At 42.8% G+C, this 27,474-nt stretch overlaps 1 protein-coding gene across 2 annotated transcripts; it reads right to left on the reverse strand.

The window, feature by feature from the left end:
- Positions 1–5,226: 5,226 nt before the first annotated feature.
- On the reverse strand, positions 5,227–16,124 carry LOC139377240 (polymeric immunoglobulin receptor-like). 2 transcript variants are annotated; one of them, XM_071120247.1, is made up of 11 exons: positions 15,990–16,100; positions 14,724–14,769; positions 14,348–14,525; positions 13,193–13,316; positions 12,622–12,703; positions 8,149–8,303; positions 7,707–7,778; positions 7,483–7,582; positions 7,297–7,388; positions 7,034–7,080; positions 6,246–6,644 (listed from the first exon to the last, which is right to left on the reverse strand). In XM_071120247.1, the coding sequence occupies exons 1-11, from the start codon at positions 16,039–16,041 to the stop codon at positions 6,567–6,569; spliced, it is 1,026 nt and encodes a 341-aa protein (XP_070976348.1). In that variant the 5' UTR covers positions 16,042–16,100; the 3' UTR covers positions 6,246–6,566. The 2 variants fall into 2 exon arrangements, with proteins under 2 accessions (XP_070976347.1, XP_070976348.1); XM_071120246.1 differs by lacking the exon at positions 14,724–14,769 and having other exon boundaries at positions 5,227–6,644; positions 14,348–14,571; positions 15,990–16,124.
- Between the last annotated feature and the right edge of the window lie 11,350 nt (positions 16,125–27,474).

A 27,474-nucleotide genomic window follows, 5' to 3' on the forward strand; every position in this document is an offset into this window, starting at 1 on the left:
GGTTTTAGTCGACTGATAATAACAACAAAAAAAAAAAACATTTTTTTACACATTGTCCACGGTTTCCGTAAAACTAACGAAGGATGAAATGACCAATGAGACTAAGACTAAAAGGTATTTTAAAACTAAAGATAAAATACCTGGCAAAATATTAAAACTGATCCATCCCTCAACCTATCCAGCATTTATTTTCATCTGTTAATTTACCAATCCTCCATGGTTCTCATCTAATATGAACTGTGTTCCAGAGTATGTTAGTATAACTTCTAATTATAGAGGTTGTACAGCGAGGGATCTCACAATAAAAAGGGGGGGGGGGGGGGGGGGGTGATTGTACACCCCTCAAACTCAACTCTTGACCTCAACGCCAGTTCCACTCCGTTTTTTAGTTGTTTCCCTTCAATCAGGGACTGCTTTAGACGTGACAAGTGCAATTTAATTAGCAGGTAGAACAGAAATCCAGCTGGCTCTGGATGTCGTGGGCTAAGAGTTGAATACTGCTCTACACACTATTGTGTGTGTATATTTTTAATGTATTGTATACCTTGTGCTGGGGACAAAAGGCCACTTTAAAATGCTATGGCGGCATATGAAAAGATGCGTCACCATATCAGAAGGTCCAGCAGGTCAGGGGTCATTTGTGGGGTAATTTGGTCATTGTTCGTATTGAACGGTGCAGCCTTGCCTATAGAGCAGGGGTGTCAAACTCATTCCATAGAGGGCCTAGTGTCTGCTGGGTTTTCCTTCCAATTTAAGACCTAGACAACCAGGTTAGTGGACTTTCTTACTAATATAGTGCCCTTCATTCATCAATCAAGTACACAGGAGGAGTGTGAACCCTGCAAACACTCAGACCTCCATGGAACAAGTTTGACGACACCTATCGAGCATGCTCCCATGAAATGGGATGTCAGCCTACAGCCCTACACGGTGACGCCCACATATTACAATTCCAAAAGTTTACACAAATATTAGCGTCCATAGCTATTATGGCCTGACTTCACAGTCCAAAACAAATGCTCGATGCGCACAATAGGCTGAATAGTGAAGTGATTTCCCACAGTTAAAGATCCGCAATAAGAGCTACGCTGCTCATATTTATCAACTCATCAGAATTGTAATCTGTTGGTGTCACTGAGTAGGTGGATACCCCCATATCATGGGTGCACACTTCATAGGTAAGGCTGTACATTGCAATATGAATGTCCAAATACACTCAATAAACTGCCTGGGAAGGTGATTCTTCTCAAAAGTCGTGCAATAAGAGAGAGCCACACTGCTCATCCCTGCGACACACTGCATCCTTCTCCCACGAACTGCTGCACCCGCACTCTGCTTGTTGCTGTCAACAGATTTCCATGTATGTCCTCATAACCCATGTTTTAGACATGCCATTCATGTATGATGTGATGAGTCCTCATAACCCATGTTTTAGACATGCCATTCATGTATGATGTGATGAGTCCTCATAACCCATGTTTTAGACATGCCATTCATGTATGATGTGATGAGTCCTCGTAACCCATGTTTTAGACATGCCATTCATGTATGATGTGATGAGTCCTCGTAACCCATGTTTTAGACATGTTTGTGTGTATAACCTCAAATCTGTCTTCACCAACCTTATTTCTTGATATTCAATATTGGATTTTTGTCACGTTTTGGAACACACACTGAACAAAAATATAATGCAACATGCAACAATTTAAAAGATTTTGCTGAGTTGCAGTACATATAAGGAAATGAGTCAATTTAAATAAATCAATTAGTCCCTAATCTATGGATTTCACATGACTTGGAATACACAAATGCATCTGTTGGTCATAGATATCTTAAAAATCAAGTAGGGTCGTGGATCGGAACCAGTCAGTATTTGGTGTGACCACCATTTGCCTCATGCAGCGCGACACATCTCCTTCGCATAGAGTTGATCAGGCTGTTGATTGTAGCCTTTGGAATGTTGTCCCACTGCTCTTCTAAGAAACATGAAGTAACTTGGAACATTAGGCTTTCTTCCTGTCGATCCGTTAAACAGGAAGTTCACTTTATATACATTTACATTTTCGATTCAAATGGCATGTTTTAGAAATCACCAGACACTTTTTTTGCAATCTCCCTTTATCCGCAACTTCCAAACTTTATCTGCAAGGTTATATTCCATTATGTGCGACCCATGCGGTTTCCCCCATCCAGTTGTTCTGCTACTCCATGTTGCCTGCCCATGCTCACAGGGAATAGTATCGTAGGCTACACAGATATATCGCTGGAGTCGCACAACATGGAAACGAATAATGTGAATGTAATACAATTTCATGTGTACAACATTTTTAAAGAGCTGCATCACGACTGAGAGCATTGCTTTATGGGTGTTTTTGAAGCCTTTGTTCATGTTTTGCTGTGCCTCTACAACTGCAGAAAGAGGAAGTGTATCGATGATGGGAGACGTTTCTCCAAAACTAGTGAGATCGCAAAAATTGTGGCTGGGCAGTTCGATGACATGCCATTTACATCTCAAATAGAGATTTGACACTTTTGTTTGTGTTGTCTGGATGTAACTGGACGTAGGGCTTTAAATGGGCTCACGCAGCATCTCCGAAGATACCATGCAGAGGTCAACGCATACAATGTATACTTATCCTTGGGACGTACCTACAGTGAACCTAATCTTAACCCTTACCCTAACCTTACCTACCCCTAATCTTAACCCTTACCCTAACCTTACCTACCCCTAATCTTAGCCCTTACCCTAACCTTCTGCATCTCAGTTCTTGAGGCGTCACTACAGACACCCTGGTTTGAATCCAGGCTGTATCACAACTGGCTGTGATTGGGAGTCCCATTGGGCGGCGCACAATTGGCCCAGCATCATCCTGGTTTGGCTGGTGTAGGCCGAAATTTGTTCTTAACTGACTTGTCTAGTTTAAATATATATATATTTTTTTCCATTAACCCTTAACCATTTTAAATGTCAACTTCAGTGGGGGGTAGGGACGTACCAAGGATTCTGGATAGGATGGACCATTTGAATAAACCAAGCAAGGCACAGGTGATGGTGATGACGGTACATATTTAAATTGGTTAAGACGCTACTGTCAATGTATTACATTTTCTGGCTTTACGTGACGTTGCCTGCTTTGTGAATCCCGGCAGGTAGCCTAGTGGTTAGAGCATTGGGCCAGTAACCAAAAGGTTGCTGGAACTAATCCCTGAGCTGACAAGGTAAAAATCTGTTGTTCTGCCTCTGAAAAAGGCAGTTAACCCACTGCTCCCCGGTATGCCGTCATTGTGAATAAGAATTTGTTCTTAAAGGACTTGCCTAGTTAATTAAAACATTTTTTTATTTTATTCTTGTTTGTGCAAAAGACGGTCCCCTCCTCTGTGACGTGGAAACTGATAAGTGGTTGAAGAGTGTGTCATCCTCCCCTCTTCAATATTCTCCTTTTGGCAAGGAAACAAGTGTATCCTACCACAGAAGAGTTTTGACATCTGCCACACCCCCTGTGAATCAGCTTTTGTTTTGTCAGGAGAAAAAACAGCACACGTTTTCTAAACCAATATGCTACTTATTTTTGTATCCATGAAATGTCTTGCAAAAATAACTTAATTTGTTTTGTGCCCTTTACACTTATTTTGGGATCCACCTGTGTAAACGCCATTTGCCTAATGACACGCTAGTGGAGGAGGGCCATCACGTTTCAAGCAAACGCGTTTCCGTCCACGGTCACTCTACTCTCTCTATTCTCCTCTATGAACTTTGACCTTTTGAAAAAATGATATATGGGAGAGAGGTGAGAATGTATTTAAAAAAAGCCCAAATGTTTGACACAGGGGAGTTGACCCAGTAACTTTATGAACAGTACCTGAGCCTCTTCTGTCATCTCTAGACACAGTATGCAGTACTTGCTGTAATTCTCCCCGATAGATGAAACCATAAATCAGGGATCTGCATTATTGGAATCCAAACAGCCAGCCAGCTAGCTTGCCAATTCTGCAACTCGGAGTCAAGACCACGAGATGTAACTGATTATCCCCCAGAGCAGTCAAACCACTTTTATATTTAAATGCAACAAAAAAAAGACACAAAAGAATAACAAAATGTTGTACAATATTTACAGAGCTCTCTGCCTATTCAACCTTGTGGGAAAATAAGTAGGGTCTTATAAGTCCCTTTCTGTACCAACCTGTCCAACCAGTATACTGAGAACCATAATAACTAGTTCCTTTCTATGCCAACCTGTCCAACCAGTATACTGAGAACCATAATAACTAGTTCCTTTCTGTACCAACCTGTCCAACCAGTATACTGAGAACCATAATAACTAGTTCCTTTCTATACCAACCTGTCCAACCAGTATACTGAGAACCATAATAACTAGTTCCTTTCTGTACCAACCTGTCCAACCAGTATACTGAGAACCATAATAACTAGTTCCTTTCTGTACCAACCTGTCCAACCAGTATACTGAGAACCATAATAACTAGTTCCTTTCTATACCAACCTGTCCAACCAGTATACTGAGAACCATAATAACTAGTTCCTTTCTGTACCAACCTGTCCAACCAGTACACTGAGAACCATAATAACTAGTTCCTTTCTGTACCAACCTGTCCAACCAGTATACTGAGAACCATAATAACTAGTTCCTTTCTGTACCAACCTGTCCAACCAGTATACTGAGAACCATAATAACTAGTTCCTTTCTATACCAACCTGTCCAACCAGTATACTGAGAACCATAATAACTAGTTCCTTTCTGTACCAACCTGTCCAACCAGTATACTGAGAACCATAATAACTAGTTCCTTTCTGTACCAACCTGTCCAACCAGTATACTGAGAACCATAATAACTAGTTCCTTTCTGTACCAACCTGTCCAACCAGTATACTGAGAACCCTAATAACTAGTTCCTTTCTGTACCAACCTGTCCAACCAGTATACTGAGAACCATAATAACTAGTTCCTTTCTGTACCAACCTGTCCAACCAGTATACTGAGAACCATAATAACTAGTTCCTTTCTGTACCAACCTGTCCAACCAGTATACTGAGAACCATAATAACTAGTTCCTTTCTATACCAACCTGTCCAACCAGTATACTGAGAACCATAATAACTAGTTCCTTTCTGTACCAACCTGTCCAACCAGTATACTGAGAACCATAATAACTAGTTCCTTTCTGTACCAACCTGTCCAACCAGTATACTGAGAACCATAATAACTAGTTCCTTTCTGTACCAACCTGTCCAACCAGTATACTGAGAACCATAATAACTAGTTCCTTTCTGTACCAACCTGTCCAACCAGTATACTGAGAACCATAATAACTAGTTCCTTTCTGTACCAACCTGTCCAACCAGTATACTGAGAACCATAATAACTAGTTCCTTTCTGTACCAACCTGTCCAACCAGTATACTGAGAACCATAATAACTAGTTCCTTTCTGTACCAACCTGTCCAACCAGTATACTGAGAACCATAATAACTAGTTCCTTTCTGTAAACCTGTCCAACCAGTATACTGAGAACCATAATAACTAGTTCCTTTCTGTACCAACCTGTCCAACCAGTATACTGAGAACCATAATAACTAGTTCCTTTCTGTACCAACCTGTCCAACCAGTATACTGAGAACCATAATAACTAGTTCCTTTCTGTACCAACCTGTCCAACCAGTATACTGAGAACCATAATAACTAGTTCCTTTCTATACCAACCTGTCCAACCAGTATACTGAGAACCATAATAACTAGTTCCTTTCTGTACCAACCTGTCCAACCAGTATACTGAGAACCATAATAACTAGTTCCTTTCTGTACCAACCTGTCCAACCAGTATACTGAGAACCATAATAACTAGTTCCTTTCTGTACCAACCTGTCCAACCAGTATACTGAGAACCATAATAACTAGTTCCTTTCTGTACCAACCTGTCCAACCAGTATACTGAGAACCATAATAACTAGTTCCTTTCTGTACCAACCTGTCCAACCAGTATACTGAGAACCATAATAACTAGTTCCTTTCTGTACCAACCTGTCCAACCAGTATACTGAGAACCATAATAACTAGTTCCTTTCTGTACCAACCTGTCCAACCAGTATACTGAGAACCATAATAACTAGTTCCTTTCTGTACCAACCTGTCCAACCAGTATACTGAGAACCATAATAACTAGTTCCTTTCTGTACCAACCTGTCCAACCAGTATACTGAGAACCATAATAACTAGTTCCTTTCCTGTAATTCTTTCTTAAAATGTTTTTATAGAAAATGTAAATATGTAATACAAAACAAACAGTTACAGTAGATTATATACACACTGATTTCAGTAAACATTGTAACATTATTTAACATGTCAGGTAATGATCACAATAACTAACATTATTACCATTTGTGGTACTTAGCAGGTCTGTACCAAAGGTCAGGATTATGCAGCATGGTACTGAACATATTGTTGGATGGATGGAACATTTAGAGGCAGCAACATGGCGTCCAGCTCTGAAGAAAGGTGGCCAGAGATTGAAGGTGGAAGTTAGAGGTCAGAGGTGACTGGAGGGTAGGCGGGGTCAGAAACCGTACACCTTTTGTGAGGCGGAGTTGAGGAAGACGACAGAGGTGTTCTGCCAGTCGTCACCTGGGGGGTCCTGGGGAGGGGTTCAGTCAGTCAACTCACAGGTGTTTAAAACAAGGGGACCAAGGGTGTATTCATTATGGAAACTGTTTACTGTTTAAGAAACAAACTGAAGCAAACGAAACGAGGAGGGACCTTGTACAATAGAAACTTATTTGCATTTTCTGTTTGGAGTAAATGGTTTATGTTGCAAAACGTTTTGCAACAGACTAAACATTTTGCAACAGAATTGGTGCAATGAATACACCCCTTGTGTGTTGGATCAGCTGACAGTTGTAGTGGACTTACACTGACTCTGGATCAGCTGATAGTTGTAGTGGACTTACACTGAGTCTGGATCAGCTGATAGTTGTAGTGGACTTACACTGACTCTGGATCAGCTGATAGTTGTAGTGGACTTACACTGAGTCTGGCTTCCAGCTCTGCCTGTCTTGTCCTGTGGGTTTTGTCTGGAAAGATATGGTGAGGTTTAGCTTAGGAGCAATATAATATGCTCATTCCAGTGTATACCAGCAGACAGCGTCAATGTAACTTGTAACAGGACACATTTCCATGAACTAGTTATGAATAAGGCCTGCATTTTGTTCACTAGAAACCTCCAATGTGATATCCATGTCATGCCTTCTGTGTGTTTATAAACCTACTATACCCAGGAGAGGACTCACTGTATTGGTCCAGTATCTTCCATGGCAGCAGCACCAGAACCATCAAGATGAACAAAACTCCACACACCATCAGAGGAAACTCCCATAGTGGCCTGCAACGCACACACACACACACACACAGGGCTACCTATAGCTGTGGTAACTTCTACCCATGGTTACCTATCCCTCCCTGGTCTGCAGTGTTACCTTTGGTGGTCTGCTCCTTTAGCTACGTGTCTGGGAAGAGGAGACACAGGAACAGACTGAGGGCTTTCTTCTGGTGGGGACGTAACTGTAGGAGCAGGCGCTGCGGGACAAACACACACACACACACACACACAAACACAAACACACACACACACACACACAACAGGTTTCTTGATCCTGCTTGTTCTAACTCCTGATTCAGCCGATCATATCTAATCATATACCTGTTGTGGATGGAGGAGTGACCAGGATGTAGACAGCCACCTGTTGCTGTCCTGCAGCACACCAGTACCAGCCTGCACACACATGAGAATATTAATAACTGCAGATACATTAGAATATCACCATGGTAATAATAACCCTTACCAGCCTGCAGATACATTAGAATATCACCATGGTAACAATAACCATTACCAGCCTGCAGATACATTACCATATTACCATGGTAACAATTACCATTACCAGCCTGCAGATACATTAGAATATTACCATGGTAATAATAACCACCACCATTACCAGCAGATACATTAGAATATCACCATGGTAATAGCCACCACCATTACCAGCCTGCAGATACAGTATAATATATAGATAATTGTCTTCATCATCAAAATCCACATAACTGCACCATGGTATATTATTTATTATGAGTTATATTCTCCAGACCTGTATCTCTCCGGGCCAGTCCCTTCAGGGTGACAGTGAAAGCCTTGGTCAGGTCATCTCTGATCTCTACTGCCTGGTCTTCATACCGCCCTTCACCATCTGTCACCAGACAGGAGCTCCAGTCACCACTACGACACCAACGCTTCTCATGCTGCCTGACAACACACACACACACACACACACACACACAAGTCACTATGACACCAGCAGTTCTCACTCTGCCTGACAACACACACACAGACAGACAGACACAGACCCACAATCCTACTGGTAACTGCACCAAAATCCCAGGCCTACTGTAGATGTACTCTCTCTGCCACAAGGCACATTGGGAGCAGGAGTTCTAATACTAGGGTATTCTATATACTGTATATCTACTGCTGTTCATATCATTCTTAGTATATCTACTGCTGTTCATATCATTCTTAGTATATCTACTGCTGTACATATCATTCCTAGTATATCTACTGCTGTTCATATCATTCTTAGTATATCTGCTGCTGTACATATCATTCTTAGTATATCTACTGCTGTACATATCATTCTTAGTATATCTACTGCTGTACATATCATTCTTAGTATATCTACTGCTGTACATATCATTCTTAGTATATCTACTGCTGTTCATATCATTCTTAGTATATCTACTGCTGTACATATCATTCTTAGTATATCTACTGCTGTACATATCATTCTTAGTATATCTACTGCTGTACATATCATTCCTAGTATATATCTGTACATATCATTCTTAGTATATCTACTGCTGTACATATCATTCCTAGTATATATCTGTACATATCATTCTTAGTATATCTTGTGTAAATTTATCTGCATCTTCATTACTGTTACAGTGCTATTTGGGTTAATTGGATTTGTTCTGACATTTCAGGATTTAAATGCTTTACTGTATTATTTGTGTACTTGTTTTACTTTTTACGGCGTTGTTAGAAGCTAGTAACATAAACGTTTCACTGCACCCGCTACAACATCTGCTAAACTGTGTGCACAATGAATTAACTTTGATTTGATTTGGTTATCTACTCCATAGAGCAGAACTCTCCAACCTTGTTCCTGGAGAGCTACCTTCCTGTAGGTTTTCACTCCAACCTGTTCCTGGAGAGCTACCTTCCTGTCCGTTTTCACTCCAATCCTGTTCCTGGAGAGCTACCCTCCTGTAGGTTTTCACTTCAACCTTGTTCCTGGAGAGCTACCCTCCTGTAGGTTTTCACTCCAACCTTGTTCCTGGAGAGCTACCCTCCTGTAGGTTTTCACTCCAACCTGTTCCTGGAGAGCTACCTTCCTGTCCGTTTTCACTCCAATCCTGTTCCTGGAGAGCTACCCTCCTGTAGATTTTCACTCCAACCTTGTTCCTGGAGAGCTACCCTCCTGTAGGTTTTCACTCCAACCTTGTTCCTGGAGAGCTTCCCTCCTGTAGGTTTTCACTCCAACCTTGTTCCTGGAGAGCTACCCTCCTGTAAGTTTTCACTCCAACCTTGTTCCTGGAGAGCTACCTTCCTGTCCGTTTTCACTCCAACCCTGTTCCTGGAGAGCTACCCTCCTGTAGGTTTTCACGCCAACCTTGTTCCTGGAGAGCTACCCTCCTGTAGGTTTTCACTCCAACCTTGTTCCTGGAGAGCTACCCTCCTGTTCGTTTTCACTCCAACCTGTTCCTGGAGAGCTACCTTCCTGTCCGTTTTCACTCCAATCCTGTTCCTGGAGAGCTACCCTCCTGTAGGTTTTCACTTCAACCTTGTTCCTGGAGAGCTACCCTCCTGTAGGTTTTCACTCCAACCTTGTTCCTGGAGAGCTACCCTCCTGTACGTTTTCACTCCAACCTGTTCCTGGAGAGCTACCTTCCTGTCCGTTTTCACTCCAATCCTGTTCCTGGAGAGCTACCCTCCTGTAGATTTTCACTCCAACCTTGTTCCTGGAGAGCTACCCTCCTGTAGGTTTTCACTCCAACCTTGTTCCTGGAGAGCTACCCTCCTGTAGGTTTTCACTCCAACCTTGTTCCTGGAGAGCTACCCTCCTGTAAGTTTTCACTCCAACCTTGTTCCTGGAGAGCTACCTTCCTGTCCGTTTTCACTCCAACCCTGTTCCTGGAGAGCTACCCTCCTGTAGGTTTTCACGCCAACCTTGTTCCTGGAGAGCTACCCTCCTGTAGGTTTTCACTCCAACCTTGTTCCTGGAGAGCTACCCTCCTGTAGGTTTTCACTCCAACCTTGTTCCTGGAGAGCTACCCTCCTGTAGGTTTTCACTCCAACCTTGTTCCTGGAGAGCTACCCTCCTGTAGGTTTTCACTCTAACCTTGTTCCTGGAGAGCTACCCTCCTGTAGGTTTTCACTCCAACCTTGTTCCTGGAGAGCTACCCTCCTGTAGGTTTTAACTCCAACCTTGTTCCTGGAGAGCTACCCTCCTGTAGGTTTTCACTCCAACCTTGTTCCTGGAGAGCTACCTTCCTGTAGGTTTTCACTCCAACCCTGTTCTTGGAGAGCTACCCTCCTGTAGGTTTTCACTTCAACCTTGTTCCTGGAGAGCTATCTTCCTGTTCGTTTTCACACCAACCCTGTTCCTGGAGAGCTACCTTCCTGTTCGTTTTCACTCCAACCTTGTTCCTGGAGAGCTATCTTCCTGTAGGTTTTCACTCCAACCTTGTTCCTGGAGAGCTACCTCCCTGTCCGTTTTCACTTCAACCCTGTTCCTGGAGAGCTACCCTCCTGTAGGTTTTCACTCCAACCCTGTTCCTGGAGAGCTACCCTCCTGTAGGTTTTCACTCCAACCTTGTTCCTGGAGAGCTACCCTCCTGTAGGTTTTCACTCCAACCTTGTTCCTGGAGAGCTACCCTCTTGTAGGTTTTCACTCCAACCCTGTTCCTGGAGAGCTACCTTCCTGTTAGTTTTCACTCTAACCTTGTTCCTGGAGAGCTACCATCCTGTCCGTTTTCACTCCAACCTTGTTCCTGGAGAGCTACCCTCCTGTTCGTTTTCACTCTAACCTTGTTCCTGGAGAGCTACCTCCCTGCCCGTTTTCACTCCAACCTTGTTCCTGGAGAGCTACCATCCTGTCCGTTTTCACTCCAACCTTGTTCCTGGAGAGCTACCATCCTGTCCGTTTTCACTCCAACCTTGTTCCTGGAGAGCTACCCTCCTGTAGGTTTTCACTCTAACCTTGTTCCTGGAGAGCTACCCTCCTGTAGGTTTTCACTCTAACCTTGTTCCTGGAGAGCTACCATCCTGTCCGTTTTCACTCCAACCTTGTTCCTGGAGAGCTACCCTCCTGTTCGTTTTCACTCTAACCTTGTTCCTGGAGAGCTACCTCCCTGTCCGTTTTCACTCCAACCTTGTTCCTGGAGAGCTACCATCCTGTTCGTTTTCACTCCAACCTTGTTCCTGGAGAGCTACCATCCTGTCCGTTTTCACTCCAACCTTGTTCCTGGAGAGCTACCCTCCTGTAGGTTTTCACTCTAACCTTGTTCCTGGAGAGCTACCTTTCTGTTCGTTTTCACTCCACCCTTGTTCCTGGAGAGCTACCCTCCTGTAGGTTTTCACTCCAACCTTGTTCCAGGAGAGCTACCCTCCTGTCCGTTTTCACTTCAACCTTGTTCCTGGAGAGCTACCCTCCTGTAGGTTTTCACTCCAACCTTGTTCCTGGAGAGCTACCATCCTGTCCGTTTTCACTCCAACCTTGTTCCTGGAGAGCTACCTTCCTGTAGGATTCTACTCCAACCTTGTTCCTGGAGAGCTACCCTCCTGTAGGTTTTCACTCCAACCTTGTTCCTGGAGAGCTACCATCCTGTCCGTTTTCACTCCAACCTTGTTCCTGGAGAGATACCCTCCTGTCCGTTTTCACTTCAACCGTGTTCCTGGAGAGCTACCCTACTGTAGTTTTTCACTCCAACCTTGTTCCTGGAGAGCTACCTTCCTGTTCGTTTTCACTCCACCCTTGTTCCTGGAGAGCTACCCACCTGTAGGTTTTCACTCCAACCTTGTTCCAGGAGAGCTACCCTCCTGTCCGTTTTCACTTCAACCTTGTTCCTGGAGAGCTACCCTCCTGTAGGTTTTCACTCCAACCTTGTTCCTGGAGAGCTACCATCCTGTCCGTTTTCACTCCAACCTTGTTCCTGGAGAGCTACCCTCCTGTAGGTTTTCACTCCAACCTTGTTCCTGGAGAGCTACCCTCCTGTAGGTTTTCACTCCAACCTTGTTCCTGGAGAGCTACCCTCCTGTCCGTTTTCACTCCAACCTTGTTCCTGGAGAGCTACCCTCCTGTAGGTTTTCACTCCAACCTTGTTCCTGGAGAGATACCCTCCTGTCCGTTTTCATTCCACCCCCAGTTGTAACTAACCTGATTCAGCTTATAAATATTTGAATCAAGTGCGTTAGATGAGGGTTGGAGTGAAACCTACAGGACAGTAGCTCTCCAGGAACAGCAGTTCTCCAGCCCTGCTACAGAGGTGATGTCAAGTCGTACCTGTATCCCTGGCTGTAGAGACACGGGACAGTGACGCTGGTCCCTTCCTCTCCACTCACCATGCTGTTCACCACAGACATACCTGTACAGCACCACCAGAACAACACTCTACGATTAACATGTAGTTTAGCCATACCAACTAACTACCACAGCATACTATAACAACCACCAGACCAGCACACCACTCCAATGCTTCAGATACCCGAGGAGGAGCAAACGAGTGCACACATTATGTGAATGGCTACATTCCAATTCTCTACCCTTCTGACGAAGTGTGCATTCGTTCACTCCCCCTCGTAGATTTATAAGGAATGGTGTAGTGAGATGGTGGAATATGGTGGACACTCCCTCCAGCCGTGCCTGCACCAATCTAATGCTTTTAAATGCATAAAGGGGGAGTGAATATGATCAGAACACAGCCAATCAGAATACAGCCAATTAGAACACAGCCAATGAGTGCACACTTAAGGGAGAAGGGGTTAGAATGGGGAGTGGGACTGTGACTCGGTGCGTGAACGAGTGCACAAATGAGTACACACTTCAGGGAGAAGGGGGGCTTGTGTCCTCTCACCTTGGATAACATTGATGTGAAGGGAGGCTGTGACATCAGCACTCCAGACTCCTCCCACCTCCACACCACACCAGTACCATCCAGAGTCCTCCTTCTGCAGCTCTGTCATTGTTACTGTGAACACCTGGGTATAAAATATAACACATTATCATCATCATCACCACCATCATGCTCACTGTGACAACATGAAAAATACACATCTATTAACCCTTTTATTATGCTGCTGACTGGAGAATTCCAGTGTAAACATATAACATCATACTGACCAGCCAATTCTACTAAACATCATACTGACCAGCCAATTCTACTAAACATCATACTGACCAGCCAATTCTACTAAACATCATACTGACCAGCCAATTCTACTAAACATCGTACTGACCAGCCAATTCTACTAAACATCATACTGACCAGCCAATTCTACTAAACATCATACTGACCAGCCAATTCTACTAAACATCATACTGACCAGCCAATTCTACTAAACATCATACTGACCAGCCAATTCTACTAGACATCATACTGACCAGCCAATTCTACTAAACATCATACTGACCAGCCAATTCTACTAGACATCATACTGACCAGCCAATTCTACTAAACATCATACTGACCAGCCAATTCTACTAAACATCATACTGACCAGCCAATTCTACTAAACATCATACTGACCAGCCAATTCAACTAAACATCATACTGACCAGCCAATTCTACTAAACATCATACTGACCAGCCAATTCTACTAAACATCATACTGACCAGCCAATTCTACTAGACATCATACTGACCAGCCAATTCTACTAAACATCATACTGACCAGCCAATTCAACTAAACATCGTACTGACCAGCCAATTCTACTAGACATCGTACTGACCAGCCAATTCTACTAAACATCATACTGACCAGCCAATTCTACTAAGCATCATACTGACCAGCCAATTCTACTAAACATCATACTGACCAGCCAATTCTACTAAACATCATACTGACCAGCCAATTCTACTAAACATCATACTGACCAGCCAATTCTACTAAACATCATACTGACCAGCCAATTCTACTAAACATCATACTGACCAGCCAATTCTACTAAATGTACAATAGCGTATCTATCCTAATAGATATTAATAATAGAGACTATCTGATCCTCCCACCTGCTGTACCGGGTCATCAAACATGACCACCTTGTCTTCTCCAGCTGCAGCTGGTCCCCGTGGGGCATCGCTGCGAACCAGACTGGTACAGAGGTCCTTTACACTGCCACGGCACCAGTACTTCACATAACTGGCGTATTGCGGCCCGTAATGGCATGGGATCATCACCGATCGACCTTCCAGAACCGCCAGATCACCCACGGTGGTCACCCTACAGAGAGAGTCTACAGGCAGCGAGCAGAGATGTCATTCACCCTAATATTAACCCCTGACCCCCTCCAGAACCCTTAGATCACCCACGGTGGTCACCCTACAGAGAGAGCCTACAGGCAGCAAGCAGAGATGTCATTCACCCTAATATTAACTCATGATCCCCTCCAGAACCCTTAGATCACCCACGGTGGTCACCCTACAGAGAGAGCCTACAGGCAGGAAGAGAAGTTCATTAACCCCTGACCCCTAACCCCTCTACAACTGCCAGGTCACCCTACATAAAAACACTACAGGCAGGGAGCAGAGAAGTCATTAACCATGACATTAAGCCCTAACACATGTCTGTCAATGTGTAAGTTATTAAAAGTCATGTTTCCTCTCTGGTACGGTTGATATTTAACCAGCAGCCCTAAACTGTCCTATCTATAAAAAAGCAGGATACAGAATGTGACCCGGAATAGCACGCCTTCATAAGACACTTCGGGTTTCGTTTTTCTTGAAAATAGTTACCGTCACTTTCACATCCCTCAGTCCCCCCCTCTCTCCTTCTCCTCTTCATTTTCCCTTTCCTCCTCCTCCCTACTCCCTCTTCTGAGAGCGTGAAAAGAGGGTCAAATGCGTGTTTTATGGTCAACGAGTGAGATTTGGCAGCTCTGCTCTTTTCCCCCTCCCCACTTTCCTCCACCCTTATCCCCTCTCCATATCCCTCTGCCTTCTCTCTTCTCCTTCCTCTTCTCCTGCCCCTTCTCACTCTCCCTCCCCCTTGCCTGAGACCTGAATATTCCGTTAGTTCCCTGAGATTATTTCCTAGAGTTTAGCTCTGCGGTCTAACACAGTCTTGCGGTGTGCAGACAAGCCAGGTTCAAACCCAGAAGGACACGCTTGCTTGAGGGCGTAATACAGTCTGGGACTTAGGACGGAGACAGGAGAATGTTGCTTTCTACTTCCACTGGCTGTCAGAGAATGCCATGAATTTGGACATTTGTGCCAGTGAAATGTTTGAAAGCTGAAAAAAAAAATATATATATATATTGTGCAAGAAAACACAGAAAATCTAAACAATATGGCTTCCCTTCAGCACTTTACTGATCATAACATCAAAATGTTCTAACAATGTGTTTTTATACAAGTAGAAATTAAAGAATGGTTTTCATATTCAACAATACAAAACATGAGCTTCTCAGCCATTTAAATTAGTTTGATCAATAACTAGCTACCCTTTACTTCACTATATACATTATATCCTGAGGAGCAAATGTGTCTTTTACAGAGTTTAAAAAGTTAGAGCATGTTTCCCCAGGCCCAGATTAAGCCTTCTCCGGGACTCCATAACACTGTCATTAGAGATTCTCCATCTGGAATGTTGTTAATCCAGGAGCACGAGTTCATCTGAGTCTCAGGAGAAACCAGACCCGAGTTCAGTTCTTACCTGGCAGACGAGAGAGGAGGAGGAAGGCGAAGAAGAGTAGAGGAGTCATCATGTTCCAGACTGTGACTATGTGAGTCTATGGCGCTGTGACAAGTGGTTCATCAACAAAACCCGTTTCCTAAAACAACCCGTTCCCTAGCTTTCACTTCCTGCTGGTCACATGACCTACAGATGTTACAGATGTTTTGTTTAACCGTTTCAGGTCTCTGTTGTTTTAGTTCCTATCACCTCCAATGATGATTACTAATAGGCTATTGTATGTAGTGTTTCTTTATCATTACATGAAAAATGTTGTTTTTCCTTTTTGTTTTGCAACATGAAGCCCAAAATTGTACAATTGTATAATTTAATCTCTTGTTGAAGTCTCATACTTAGCATTTAAAATGCATGTTAAAATGCACGTTTTTTAATGCGTGGTTTTGCTGCACATAAAGAATTGGTGTGTGTTAGAGTTGTAGTGAGGCTCTATATGTCAACCCTGTTTTTACATGTCTGCCACGGAGATGGCCCCTCTTATCAATATCCTACGATAATCAGACCAGATGTAAATGTTTACCCACGTTGTGTCCCTTGGACCTCCGGGGATCTGGGGCGCTACTGGGGGGACATTGCCGACGGTTCCCCAGGGTCACCGTCTCAAGTGGCAAGGGTGGCAGTTCAATATTGTTTGCTTATGATATTATTATATTTCACATGTGGCCGTTGTCCACCTTTATAGGTAATTGTCTAAGATGTTTGGAGGGTGGGTGCTCCATATGCTAATCAGCCAAGTTAACTATAGTGTATAACCAAGTTAACTATAGTGTATAACCAAGTTAACTATAGTGTATAACCAAGTTAACTATAGTGTATAACCAAGTTAACTATAGTGTATAACCAAGTTAATTATAGTGTACAACCAAGTTAACTATAGTGTATAACCAAGTTAAATATAGTGTAAAACCAAGTTAACTGTCATGTATAACCAAGTTAACTATAGTGTACAACCAAGTTAATTATAGTGTAAAACCAAATTAACTATAGTGTATAACCAAGTTAACTATAGTGTACAACCAAGTTAACTATAGTGTAAAACCAAGTTAACTATAGTGTACAACCAAGTTAACTATAGTGTATAACCAAGTTAATTATAGTGTATAACCAAGTTAACTATAGTGTACAACCAAGTTAACTATAGTGTATAACCAAGTTAATTATAGTGTATAACCAAGTTAATTATAGTGTACAACCAAGTTAACTATAGTGTAAAACCAAGTTAACTATAGTGTACAACCAAGTTAACTATAGTGTATAACCAAGTTAATTATAGTGTATAACCAAGTTAACTATAGTGTAAAACCAAGTTAACTATAGTGTACAACCAAGTTAACTATAGTGTATAACCAAGTTAACTATAGTGTATAACCAAGTTAATTATAGTGTATAACCAAGTTAACTATAGTGTAAAACCAAGTTAACTATAGTGTATAACCAAGTTAATTATAGTGTATAACCAAGTTAACTATAGTGTAAAACCAAGTTAACTATAGTGTACAACCAAGTTAACTATAGTGTATAACCAAGTTAACTATAGTGTATAACCAAGTTAATTATAGTGTACAACCAAGTTAACTATAGTGTAAAACCAAGTTAACTATAGTGTACAACCAAGTTAACTATAGTGTATAACCAAGTTAATTATTGTGTATAACCAAGTTAATATAGTGTATAACCAAGTTAACTATAGTGTATAACCAAGTTAACTATAGTGTACAACCAAGTTAACTATAGTGTATAACCAAGTTAATTATAGTGTATAACCAAGTTAACTATAGTGTAAAACCAAGTTAACTATAGTGTACAACCAAGTTAACTATAGTGTATAACCAAGTTAATTATAGTGTATAACCAAGTTAACTATAGTGTACAACCAAGTTAACTATAGTGTATAACCAAGTTCATTATAGTGTATAACCAAGTTAACTATAGTGTACAACCAAGTTAACTATAGTGTATAACCAAGTTAACTATAGTGTATAACAAAGTTAACTATAGTGTATAACCAAGTTAACTATAGTGTATAACCAAGTTAACTATAGTGCATAACCAAGTTAACTATAGTGCATAACCAAGGTAACTATAGTGTATAACCAAGTTAACTATAGTGCATAACCAAGGTAACTATAGTGTATAACCAAGTTAACTATAGTGTATAACCAAGTTAACTATAGTGCATAACCAGGTTAACTATAGTGCATAACCAAGGTAACTATAGTGTATAACCAAGTTGATGACCCAATAGGATTCCAACACAAGGATCCAATTAGAATCCAATAGAAAAATCCTATCAGATTTCGGGAACCAGTCCTATTGGACTCCAATGGGGTTCTATCCTACTGTATGGTTCAATCTTATAGGATGCTATAAGATTCCAGTAAAATAACCCAACATGCAGAATATATTCTATAATTGGTGTAATTTTAAATGTTCAAGTTAATTTTGAAATATATATTTTCACAGGTGCAATGTACTGTAGACATGTTGGTGCAAACTTCTTGGATCATATACAAAGATTATAAGTGTGTTACAGTATGTCTGCACAGCAAGCCTTCAGTCACGGTGACTCCAAACCACAGGAGACTGCTGAGGGGAGGCCGGAACAGAGCAAATGGAATGGCATCAAACACATGGAAACCATGGAAACCATGTGTTTGATGTATTTGATACCATTCCCCTGATTCCGCTCCGGCCATTACCACGAGCCGTTCTCCCCAATTAAGGTACCACCATCCTCCTGTGCACCAAACATCACCTTTATAAACAGATCCTGAACAGAGAAAGAACAACATGTATCTGTAAGAACCGACGCTGAAGATGAGAAGCAGTACGGAGAACATTTAATATAGCACAGACATAAAACAGGACCGAAACAGCACCAGAACCGGGTAACAAAACGACAAACGACAATTAATGCTGAAGCGGGGAACAGAGCTGGGGAACTCCTCACTGAGTTTCCTGAATTCCTATCGAACCTCGAAGTCATGGCAGACACAGTGCCTTGCGAAAGTATTCGGCCCCCTTGAACTTTGCGACCTTTTGCCACATTTCAGGCTTCAAACATAAAGATATAAAACTGTATTTTTTTGTGAAGAATCAACAACAAGTGGGACACAATCATGAAGTGGAACGACATTTATTGGATATTTAAAACTTTTTTAACAATTCAAAAACGGAAAAATTGGGCGTGCAAAATTATTCAGCCCCTTTACTTTCAGTGCAGCAAACTCTCTCCAGAAGTTCAGTGAGGATCTCTGAATGATCCAATGTTGACCTAAATGACTAATGATGATAAATACAATCCACCTGTGTGTAATCAAGTCTCCGTATAAATGCACCTGCACTGTGATAGTCTCAGAGGTCCGTTAAAAGCGCAGAGAGCATCATGAAGAACAAGGAACACACCAGGCAGGTCCGAGATACTGTTGCGAAGAAGTTTAAAGCCGGATTTGGATACAAAACGATTTCCCAATCTTTAAACATCCCAAGGAGCACTGTGCAAGCGATAATATTGAAATGGAAGGAGTATCAGACCACTGCAAATCTACCAAGACCTGGCCGTCCCTCTAAACTTTCAGCTCATACAAGGAGAAGACTGATCAGAGATGCAGCCAAGAGGCCCATGATCACTCTGGATGAACTGCAGAGATCTACAGCTGAGGTGGGAGACTCTGTCCATAGGACAACAATCAGTCGTATATTGCACAAATCTGGCCTTTATGGAAGAGTGGCAAGAAGAAAGCCATTTCTTAAAGATATCCATAAAAAGTGTCGTTTAAAGTTTGCCACAAGCCACCTGGGAGACACACCAAACATGTGGAAGAAGGTGCTCTGGTCAGATGAAACCAAAATTGAACTTTTTGGCAACAATGCAAAACGTTATGTTTAGCGTAAAAGCAACACAGCTGAACACACCATCCCCACTGTCAAACATGGTGGTGGCAGCATCATGGTTTGGGCCTGCTTTTCTTCAGCAGGGACAGGGAAGATGGTTAAAATTGATGGGAAGATGGATGGAGCCAAATACAGGACCATTCTGGAAGAAAACCAGATGGAGTCTGCAAAAGACCTGGGACTGGGACGGAGATTTGTCTTCCAGCAAGACAATGATCCAAAACATAAAGCAAAATCTACAATGGAATGGTTCAAAAATAAACATATTCAGGTGTTAGAATAGCCAAGTCAAAGTCCAGACCTGAATCCAATCGAGAATCTGTGGAAAGAACTGAAAACTGTTCATAAATGCTCTCCATCCAACCTCACTGAGCTCGAGCTGTTTTGCAAGGAGGAATGAGAAAAAATTTCAGTCTCTCGATGTGCAAAACTGATAGAGACATACCCCAAGCGACTTACAGCTGTAATCGCAGCAAAAGGTGGCGCTACAAAGTATTAACTTAAGGAGGCTGAATAATTTTGCACGCCCAATTTTTCAGTTTTTGATTTGTTAAAAAAGTTTGAAATATCCAATAAATGTCATTCCACTTCATGATTGTGTCCCACTTGTTGTTGATTCTTCACAAAAAAATACAGTTTTATATCTTTATGTTTGAAGCCTGAAATGTGGCAAAAGGTCGCAAAGTTCAAGGGGGCCGAATACTTTCGCAAGGCACTGTAGTATTATAATTTTTGGTGACTTTAATATTCACATGGAAAAGTCCACAGACCCACTCCAAAAGGCTTTCGGGGCCATCATCGACTCAGTGGGTTTTGTCAAACATGTCTCTGGACCTACTCACTGTCACAGTCATACTCTGGACCAAGTTTTGTTCTGTAAAATAAATATTGTGGATCTTAATGTTTTTCCTCATAATCCTGGACTACCGGACCACCATTTTATTACGTTTGCAATAAACTGCTCAGACCCCAATCAAGGATCATCAAAAGCCGTGCTATAAATTCTCGGACAACAAAAGATTCCTAGATGCTCTTCCAGACTCCCTCCACCTACCCAAGGAGGTCAGAGTACAAGGGAGGGAGAGCAGGAGCAGGCTTGACAGTACCCCCCCTTCTAGGGGCTCCACCCGGTGTCCCACCTGGGAGAGCCTGACGGGCCGGCCGAGGCATGGGTGCTGGACCAGCCGGCTGGGGCATAGAAGCCTGACGAACCAGCAGAGGCGTGGGATTCTGGCGAACCGGCTGAGACGTGGGAACCTGACGATCCGGTTGAGTTGTGAAATCCTAATGATCCTGCTGGGACGTGGGAACCTGACGATTCAGTTGAGTTGTAAAAGCCTGATGATCCCGCTGGGACGTGGGAACCTGACGATCCAGTTGAGTTGTGAAAGCCTGATGATCCTGCTTTGACGTGGGAACCTGACAATCCGGTTGAGTTGTGAAAGCCTGATGATCCTGCTGGGACGTGGGATCCTGACGATTCAGTTGAGTTGTGAAAGCATGATGATCCTGCTGGGACGTGGGAACCTGACGATTCAGTTGAGTTGTGAAAGCCTGATGATCCTGCTGGGACGTGGGAACCTGACGATTCAGTTGAGTTGTGAAAGCCTGATGATCCCGCTCGGACGTGGGAACCTGACGATCCAGTTGAGTTGTGAAAGCCTGATGATCCTGCTGGGACGTGGGAACCTGACAATCCGGTTGAGTTGTGAAAGCCTGATGATCCTGCTGGGACGTGGGAACCTGACGATTCGGTTGAGTTGTGAAAGCCTGATGATCCTGCTGGGATGTGGGAACCTGACGATCCGGTTGAGTTGTGAAAGTCTGATGATCCTGCTGGGACGTGGGAACCTGACGATCCGGTTGAGTTGTGAAAGGCAGATGATCCTGCTGGGACGTGGGAACCTGACGATTCGGTTGAGTTGTGAAAGCCTGATGATCCTGCTGGGACGTGGGAACCTGACGATTCGGTTGAGTTGTGAAAGCCTGATGATCCTGCTGGGACGTGGGAATCTGACGATTCGGTTGAGTTGTGAAAGCCTGATGATCCTGCTGGGATGTGGGAACCTGACGATCCGGTTGAGTTGTGAAAGCCTGGTGATCCTGCTGGGACGTGGGATCCTGATGAGCCGGCTGAGTTGTGAAAACCTGATGATCCTGCTGGGACGTGGGAACCTGACGATCCGGTTGAGTTGTGAGCCTGATGATCCTGCTGGGACGTGGGAACCTGACGATTCAGTTGAGTTGTGAAAGCCTGATGATCCTGCTGGGATGTGGGATCCTGATGAGCCGGCTGAGGCGTAGGCGCCTGACGAGCCAGCTGAGGTGTAAAAGCCTGACAATCCGGCTGAGGCCTGACGTGGGATGGGCCCCTGCTGAGCCAACCGGGCCACAGAAACCTCTCGAGCCAGCTAGGGCCTGGAAGCACGACAAGCCAACTAAGGTCCCCGGACCCGACGGCAGCACCAACAACCGAAAAGCCAGCATTCTGTAAGAACCAACGCTGGAGTAGAAAAGCGGGTACGGAGAGTGAACATTTAATTTTGCACAGACATAGGACAGGACCAGCTTCAGAACCGGGTAAACACAACGACATACGACAATTAATGCTGAAGCGGGGAACAGAGCTGGGGAACAGAGCTGGGGAACAGAGAGCTAATAACACAGGTAATTGAGTCCAATGAATCACTGATGTGCGTGACGAGGGAAGCAGGTGTGAGTAATGATGGTGGCAGGAGTGCGTAGTGCTGGGCAGCCTGGCTCTCTAGCGCTAGGGACATGCATCAAAGTTGTTGACACTTTTAGGGTTCTGTTTTCGGCTGGAGTTAACGCCTCGATCACAACAACAATGGTTTGCGCAAAATGGTACGCAACATCATATGTGTGCAACAACGTTCAACGTCCGCTACAATTTCTGTCAAGCCACATATGCATACAGTTTAACGCATACATTTGTTGTTTTTGAACCTTTAGGCAAGTCACTTAAGAACAAATTATGTTCAGGGGCAGAACGACAGATTTGTACCTTGTTAGCTTGGGGATTTGAACTTGCAACCTTCCGGTTACTAGTCCAACGCTCTAACCACTAGGCTACCCTGCCGCCCCGTTAAATCAAACGTATGCACCACACAGAAAGCACGTTGTCTGCCTCTGCAAGACAAATGCAGCGATCCATTGGAAATGAATTTACTTCTGGTGTAACAAAATGCAAAGGCTGGCATTGAGGAGCTAGTGCTCTTTGGCAATTAACATTTGTAAAGGCCAGCAATCTGCTATTTTCCAACCCTGGCCCCAGGGTTCCAGGTAGAACCCTCTGTGTAAAGGAACTCTCTGTGTACTTGGAACTCAAAATAGTTCTACCTAGAACCAAAAGAGTTCTACCTGGAACCAAAAGAGTTCTACCTAGAACCAAAAGAGTTCTACCTAGAACCAAAAGGTTTCTACCTGGAACCAAAAAGGGTTCTTCAAAGGGCTCTCCCATGGGGACACCCGAAGACCCCTTTTAGGTTCTAGATAGCACCTTGTTTCTAAGAGTGTAATTATCCAACTTCATGCCATGGTCTTTATTGATGTTCACCGGTCGACACTGAATAGTAGATGTCAGATAGCAATCACCATGGATATCTTACATCTGAAATCCGTTTGGCTTCAATCTCTTCAGCATTTCTTTGCTATTCATCCATGGTTAACTCTCAACCTGACATAAGAGTTAAGGACATTTGCAAGCATTACTGGGAAAGCCACCCATTCATTGAATGAGGCAGAATATGTTGAATGTATGATGCATATACGTATACTTGCATACATACTGCCAGAGTAAAGGATGTGAGGCCATCATTATGCAGTAGAAGAAGAGAAGAGATCCATTGGAACACACCTCCTAATGGATCGACATGAAGGAAATATAATGTTCCAAGTTACTTAATGTTCCTTTGTACCTCCCACCTCTGATTTACAGGATAGAGCTTTGACGAGACAATCTGAACCGTTCAAGCAAATTGATCCGCCTGCATACAGTACACGCAGTTTTTAATGCGTAACACTGATTGGTTGTATTTAGTGTAGGATGGAACTGTGAATACAGTCATGCCCGCACACGATCTAACTTCCTACAGTCACTGACACCGTTCATTCAATGGGCTTTGCACATAGGCCTAATGAGTCTACACTTTTCACAGGAGCTGCATGGGCAAAAATAATGTCCAATATTAAGAAAAAATGGCAATGTCGGTTTTATTGTTCATGATAGTTTAATTAAAAATGTAATCATCCAGCTAGATGGTACACTGTCCTTCTCTCAGCACATATCAAAGCTGCAGGCTAAAGTTACATCTAGACTTGGTTTCCTCTATCGTAATCGTTCCTCTTTCACCCCAGCTGCCAAACTAACCCTGATTCAGATGACCATCCTACCCATGCTAGATTACGGAGACATGATTTATAGATCGGCAGATAAGGGTGCTCTCAAGTGGCTAGATGTTCTTTACCATTCGGTCATCAGATTTGCCACCAATGCTCCTTATAGGACACATCACTGAACTCTATACTTCTCTGTAAACTGGTCAACTCTGTATTCCCGTCGCAAGACCCACTGTTTGATGCTTATTCATAAAACCCTCTGGCCTCACTCCCCCCTATCTGAGATATCTACTACAGCCCTCATCCTCCACATACAACACCGGTTCTGCCAGTCACATTCTGTTAAAGGTCCCCAAAGCACACACATCCCTGGGTCGCTCCTCTTTTCAGGTCGCTGCAGCTAACGGCTGGAAGAGCTGCAACAAACACTCAAACTGGACAGTTTCATCTCAATCTCTTCATTCAAAGACTCACTCATGGACAGTACTACTGACAGTTCTGGCTGCTTTGTGTGATGTATTGTTGTCTCTACCTTCTTGACCGTTGTGCTGTTGACTGTGCCCAATAATGTGTGTACCCTGTTTTGTGCTGCTACCATGTTGTGTTGCTACCATGCTGTGTTGTCATGTGTTGCTGCCATGCTATGTTGTCTTAGGTCTCTCTTTATGTAGTGTTGTGTTGTCTTTCTTGTCGTGATGTGTGTTTTGTCCAATATTTACATTGTATTGTATTTATATTTTTAATCCCAGGCCCCCGTCCACGCAGGAGGCCTTTAGCCTTTTGGTAGGCCGTCATTGTAAGAAAGAGTTCTTAACTGACTTGCCTCGTTAACTAAAGGTTAAATAAAATAGATAAATAAAATGACAGTATATATTGTCTTCTAACATGGAGTATCTTCTATCTGGTCCTCAATGCAGGCTGCTTTGAACCCATTTTAGTATATTTTCATCAATCACGTTTAGCATGTGTTGACAAACCTTTTAACAAATCTGTACAGACCCCTTCCTGTGTTTGCAAACATTGCCGCACGAGGGCGATGCGCGCAAGTTGGTCGCAGAACAATGGTGAGTTCTTATAGAACGCCAGCAAAAAAGCCTCTATTTAAATGTTGCTTATGAGTGCATTTCACACTACTTTTGGATTTTCATTGGATTGTAAAGACTCGTATGAATGTCCTGCTTATTATAATGTTTGTGTCATCATCGCAAATCAACTGCATTATACTTTAAAAACATTTCAACTTCAACCAGTAAAATGGCTCTTTGGCTAGCTTTTGCTACAGCCTATATCAATGAGCGTTAGCATTCTAGCTAGCAACTGCTGCATCCAAAATGCTTATTTTGCAAAGATCACTACCAAATATAATCTTAGCTACTGTTCAAGCAACAATAATTGTAAGCATATGAGAACCCCAAATACTTTTTTTGTTGGGAAGTAACAGAAATGCAAATCTAGACTATGTTGAATGGGCGCAGATGGCGATGGTTTCTTACTGCAGCCAAGAGTCGCGCGCATCGGTGTGTCGTGTACTGGAACATAGGCTATTATCTAGGTGGAGGGAATTACATTAACGATGGAGATTTGAGAATGTTCTTTGGTTGATAGACAGTTTTGTCTAAGAGTCACAGAGCTATCGTTAGAGAGATATCGTCGCAGAGATATCTGAGATATTGTTACAGAGATATTGTCGCAGAGCTATCGTTAGAGAGATATCGTTGCAGCGATATCTGAGATATTGTTACAGGGATATCGTCACAGAGATATTGTTAGAGAGATATCGTCACAGAGATATCGCCTTCTTGGCCAATTTCAAGCAGGCTGCTGGTGATCTATAACGCAATTGGTTATTTTTCTGCCAGTGGAGGCTCACAGTAGCCAACAACTAATGTCTAATTAAACTATCATAGACAGCAAAACAGACATTCCTGTTTTTTCTTAATATTGGACATTATTTTTGCCCATGCAGCTCCTGTGAAAAGTGTGGACTCATTAGGCCTATGTGCAAAGCCCATTGAATGAAAGGTGTCAGTGACTGTAGGAAGTGAGAGAGTGTGTGGGCATGACTGTATTCACAGTTCCATCCTACACTCATACAACCAATGACTGGGGCTCTCGAGTGGCGCAGAGGTCTAAGGCACTGCATCTCAGTGCTAGAGGCGTCACTATAGACCCTGGTTTGATTCCAGGCTGTATTACAATGGGCCGTAACCTGGTTTGCAATAGATCTAGGCTACAGTATATTTTCTAACATGGAGTATCTTCTATCTGGTCCTCAATGCAGGCTGCTTTGAACCAATTTTAGTATATTTTCATCAATCATGTTTAGCATGTGTTGACAAACCTTTTAACAAATCTGTACAGACCCCTTCCTGTGTTTGCAAACATTGCCGCACGAGGGCGATGCGAGCAAGTTGGTCGCAGAACAATGGGGAGTTCTTATAGAACGCCAGCAAAAAAAGCCTCTATTTAAATGTTGCTTTTGAGTGCTTTTGGATTTAATTGGATTTTAAGGCTCATATGAATGTCCTGCTTAATATAATGTTTTTGTCATCATCGCAAATCAACTGCATTATACTGCATTAACTTCAACCAGTAAAATGGCTTTTTGGCTAGCTTTCGCTACAGACTATATTAATGAGCGTTAGCATTCTAGCTAACAACTGCTGCATCCAAAAATAGTTATATTGCAAAGATCACTACCAAATATAATCTTAGGAATTTTTCAAGCAAAAATCAAAACATCATTGTAAGTGTATGAGAACCCCAAAAAAGTTATTTTGTTTAGAAGTAATAAAAATGCAAATCTAGGCTATGTTGAATGGGCGCAGATGGCGATGGTTTCTTACTGCAGCCAATAGTCGTGCGCATCGGTACATGACGTCAATCCAGAACCTCCACCTCCGGCTTCTTCACCTATGGGATCGTCTGAGGGGGGAGGTGCTGAGGAGTATTTCTGTCTGTAATAAAGCCCTTTTGTGGGGAAAAACTCATTTTGATTGGCTGGACCACCCATGGCTGGACCTCTTCCCAGCCCTGTGAAAAACATAGATTAGGGCCTAATGAATGTATTTAAATTGACTGATTTCCTTATATGAATAGTAACTTAGCAAAATCTTTGAAATTGTTGCATGTTGTGTTCATATTTTTGTTCAATATAGATTCAGACAAATGGCTACTGTCTATTACCATAGACTAA

Source organism: Oncorhynchus clarkii, chromosome 20 (assembly GCF_045791955.1).
Source record: "Oncorhynchus clarkii lewisi isolate Uvic-CL-2024 chromosome 20, UVic_Ocla_1.0, whole genome shotgun sequence".
Lineage (NCBI taxonomy): Eukaryota > Metazoa > Chordata > Actinopteri > Salmoniformes > Salmonidae > Oncorhynchus > Oncorhynchus clarkii.

Bases quoted from the DNA above. Each gene is read 5' to 3' on its own strand.
- LOC139377240 (XM_071120246.1), bottom strand. From the start codon at position 16,041: ATGATGACTCCTCTACTCTTCTTCGCCTTCCTCCTCCTCTCTCGTCTG. The intron at 7,583-7,706 runs GTATATGATTAG...TTTGTCCCGCAG, and splicing joins CACTCCTCCATCCACAACAG to CGCCTGCTCCTACAGTTACG. The intron at 6,645-7,033 runs GTAAGTCCACTA...ACCCCTCCCCAG, and splicing joins AGCTGGAAGCCAGACTCAGT to GACCCCCCAGGTGACGACTG.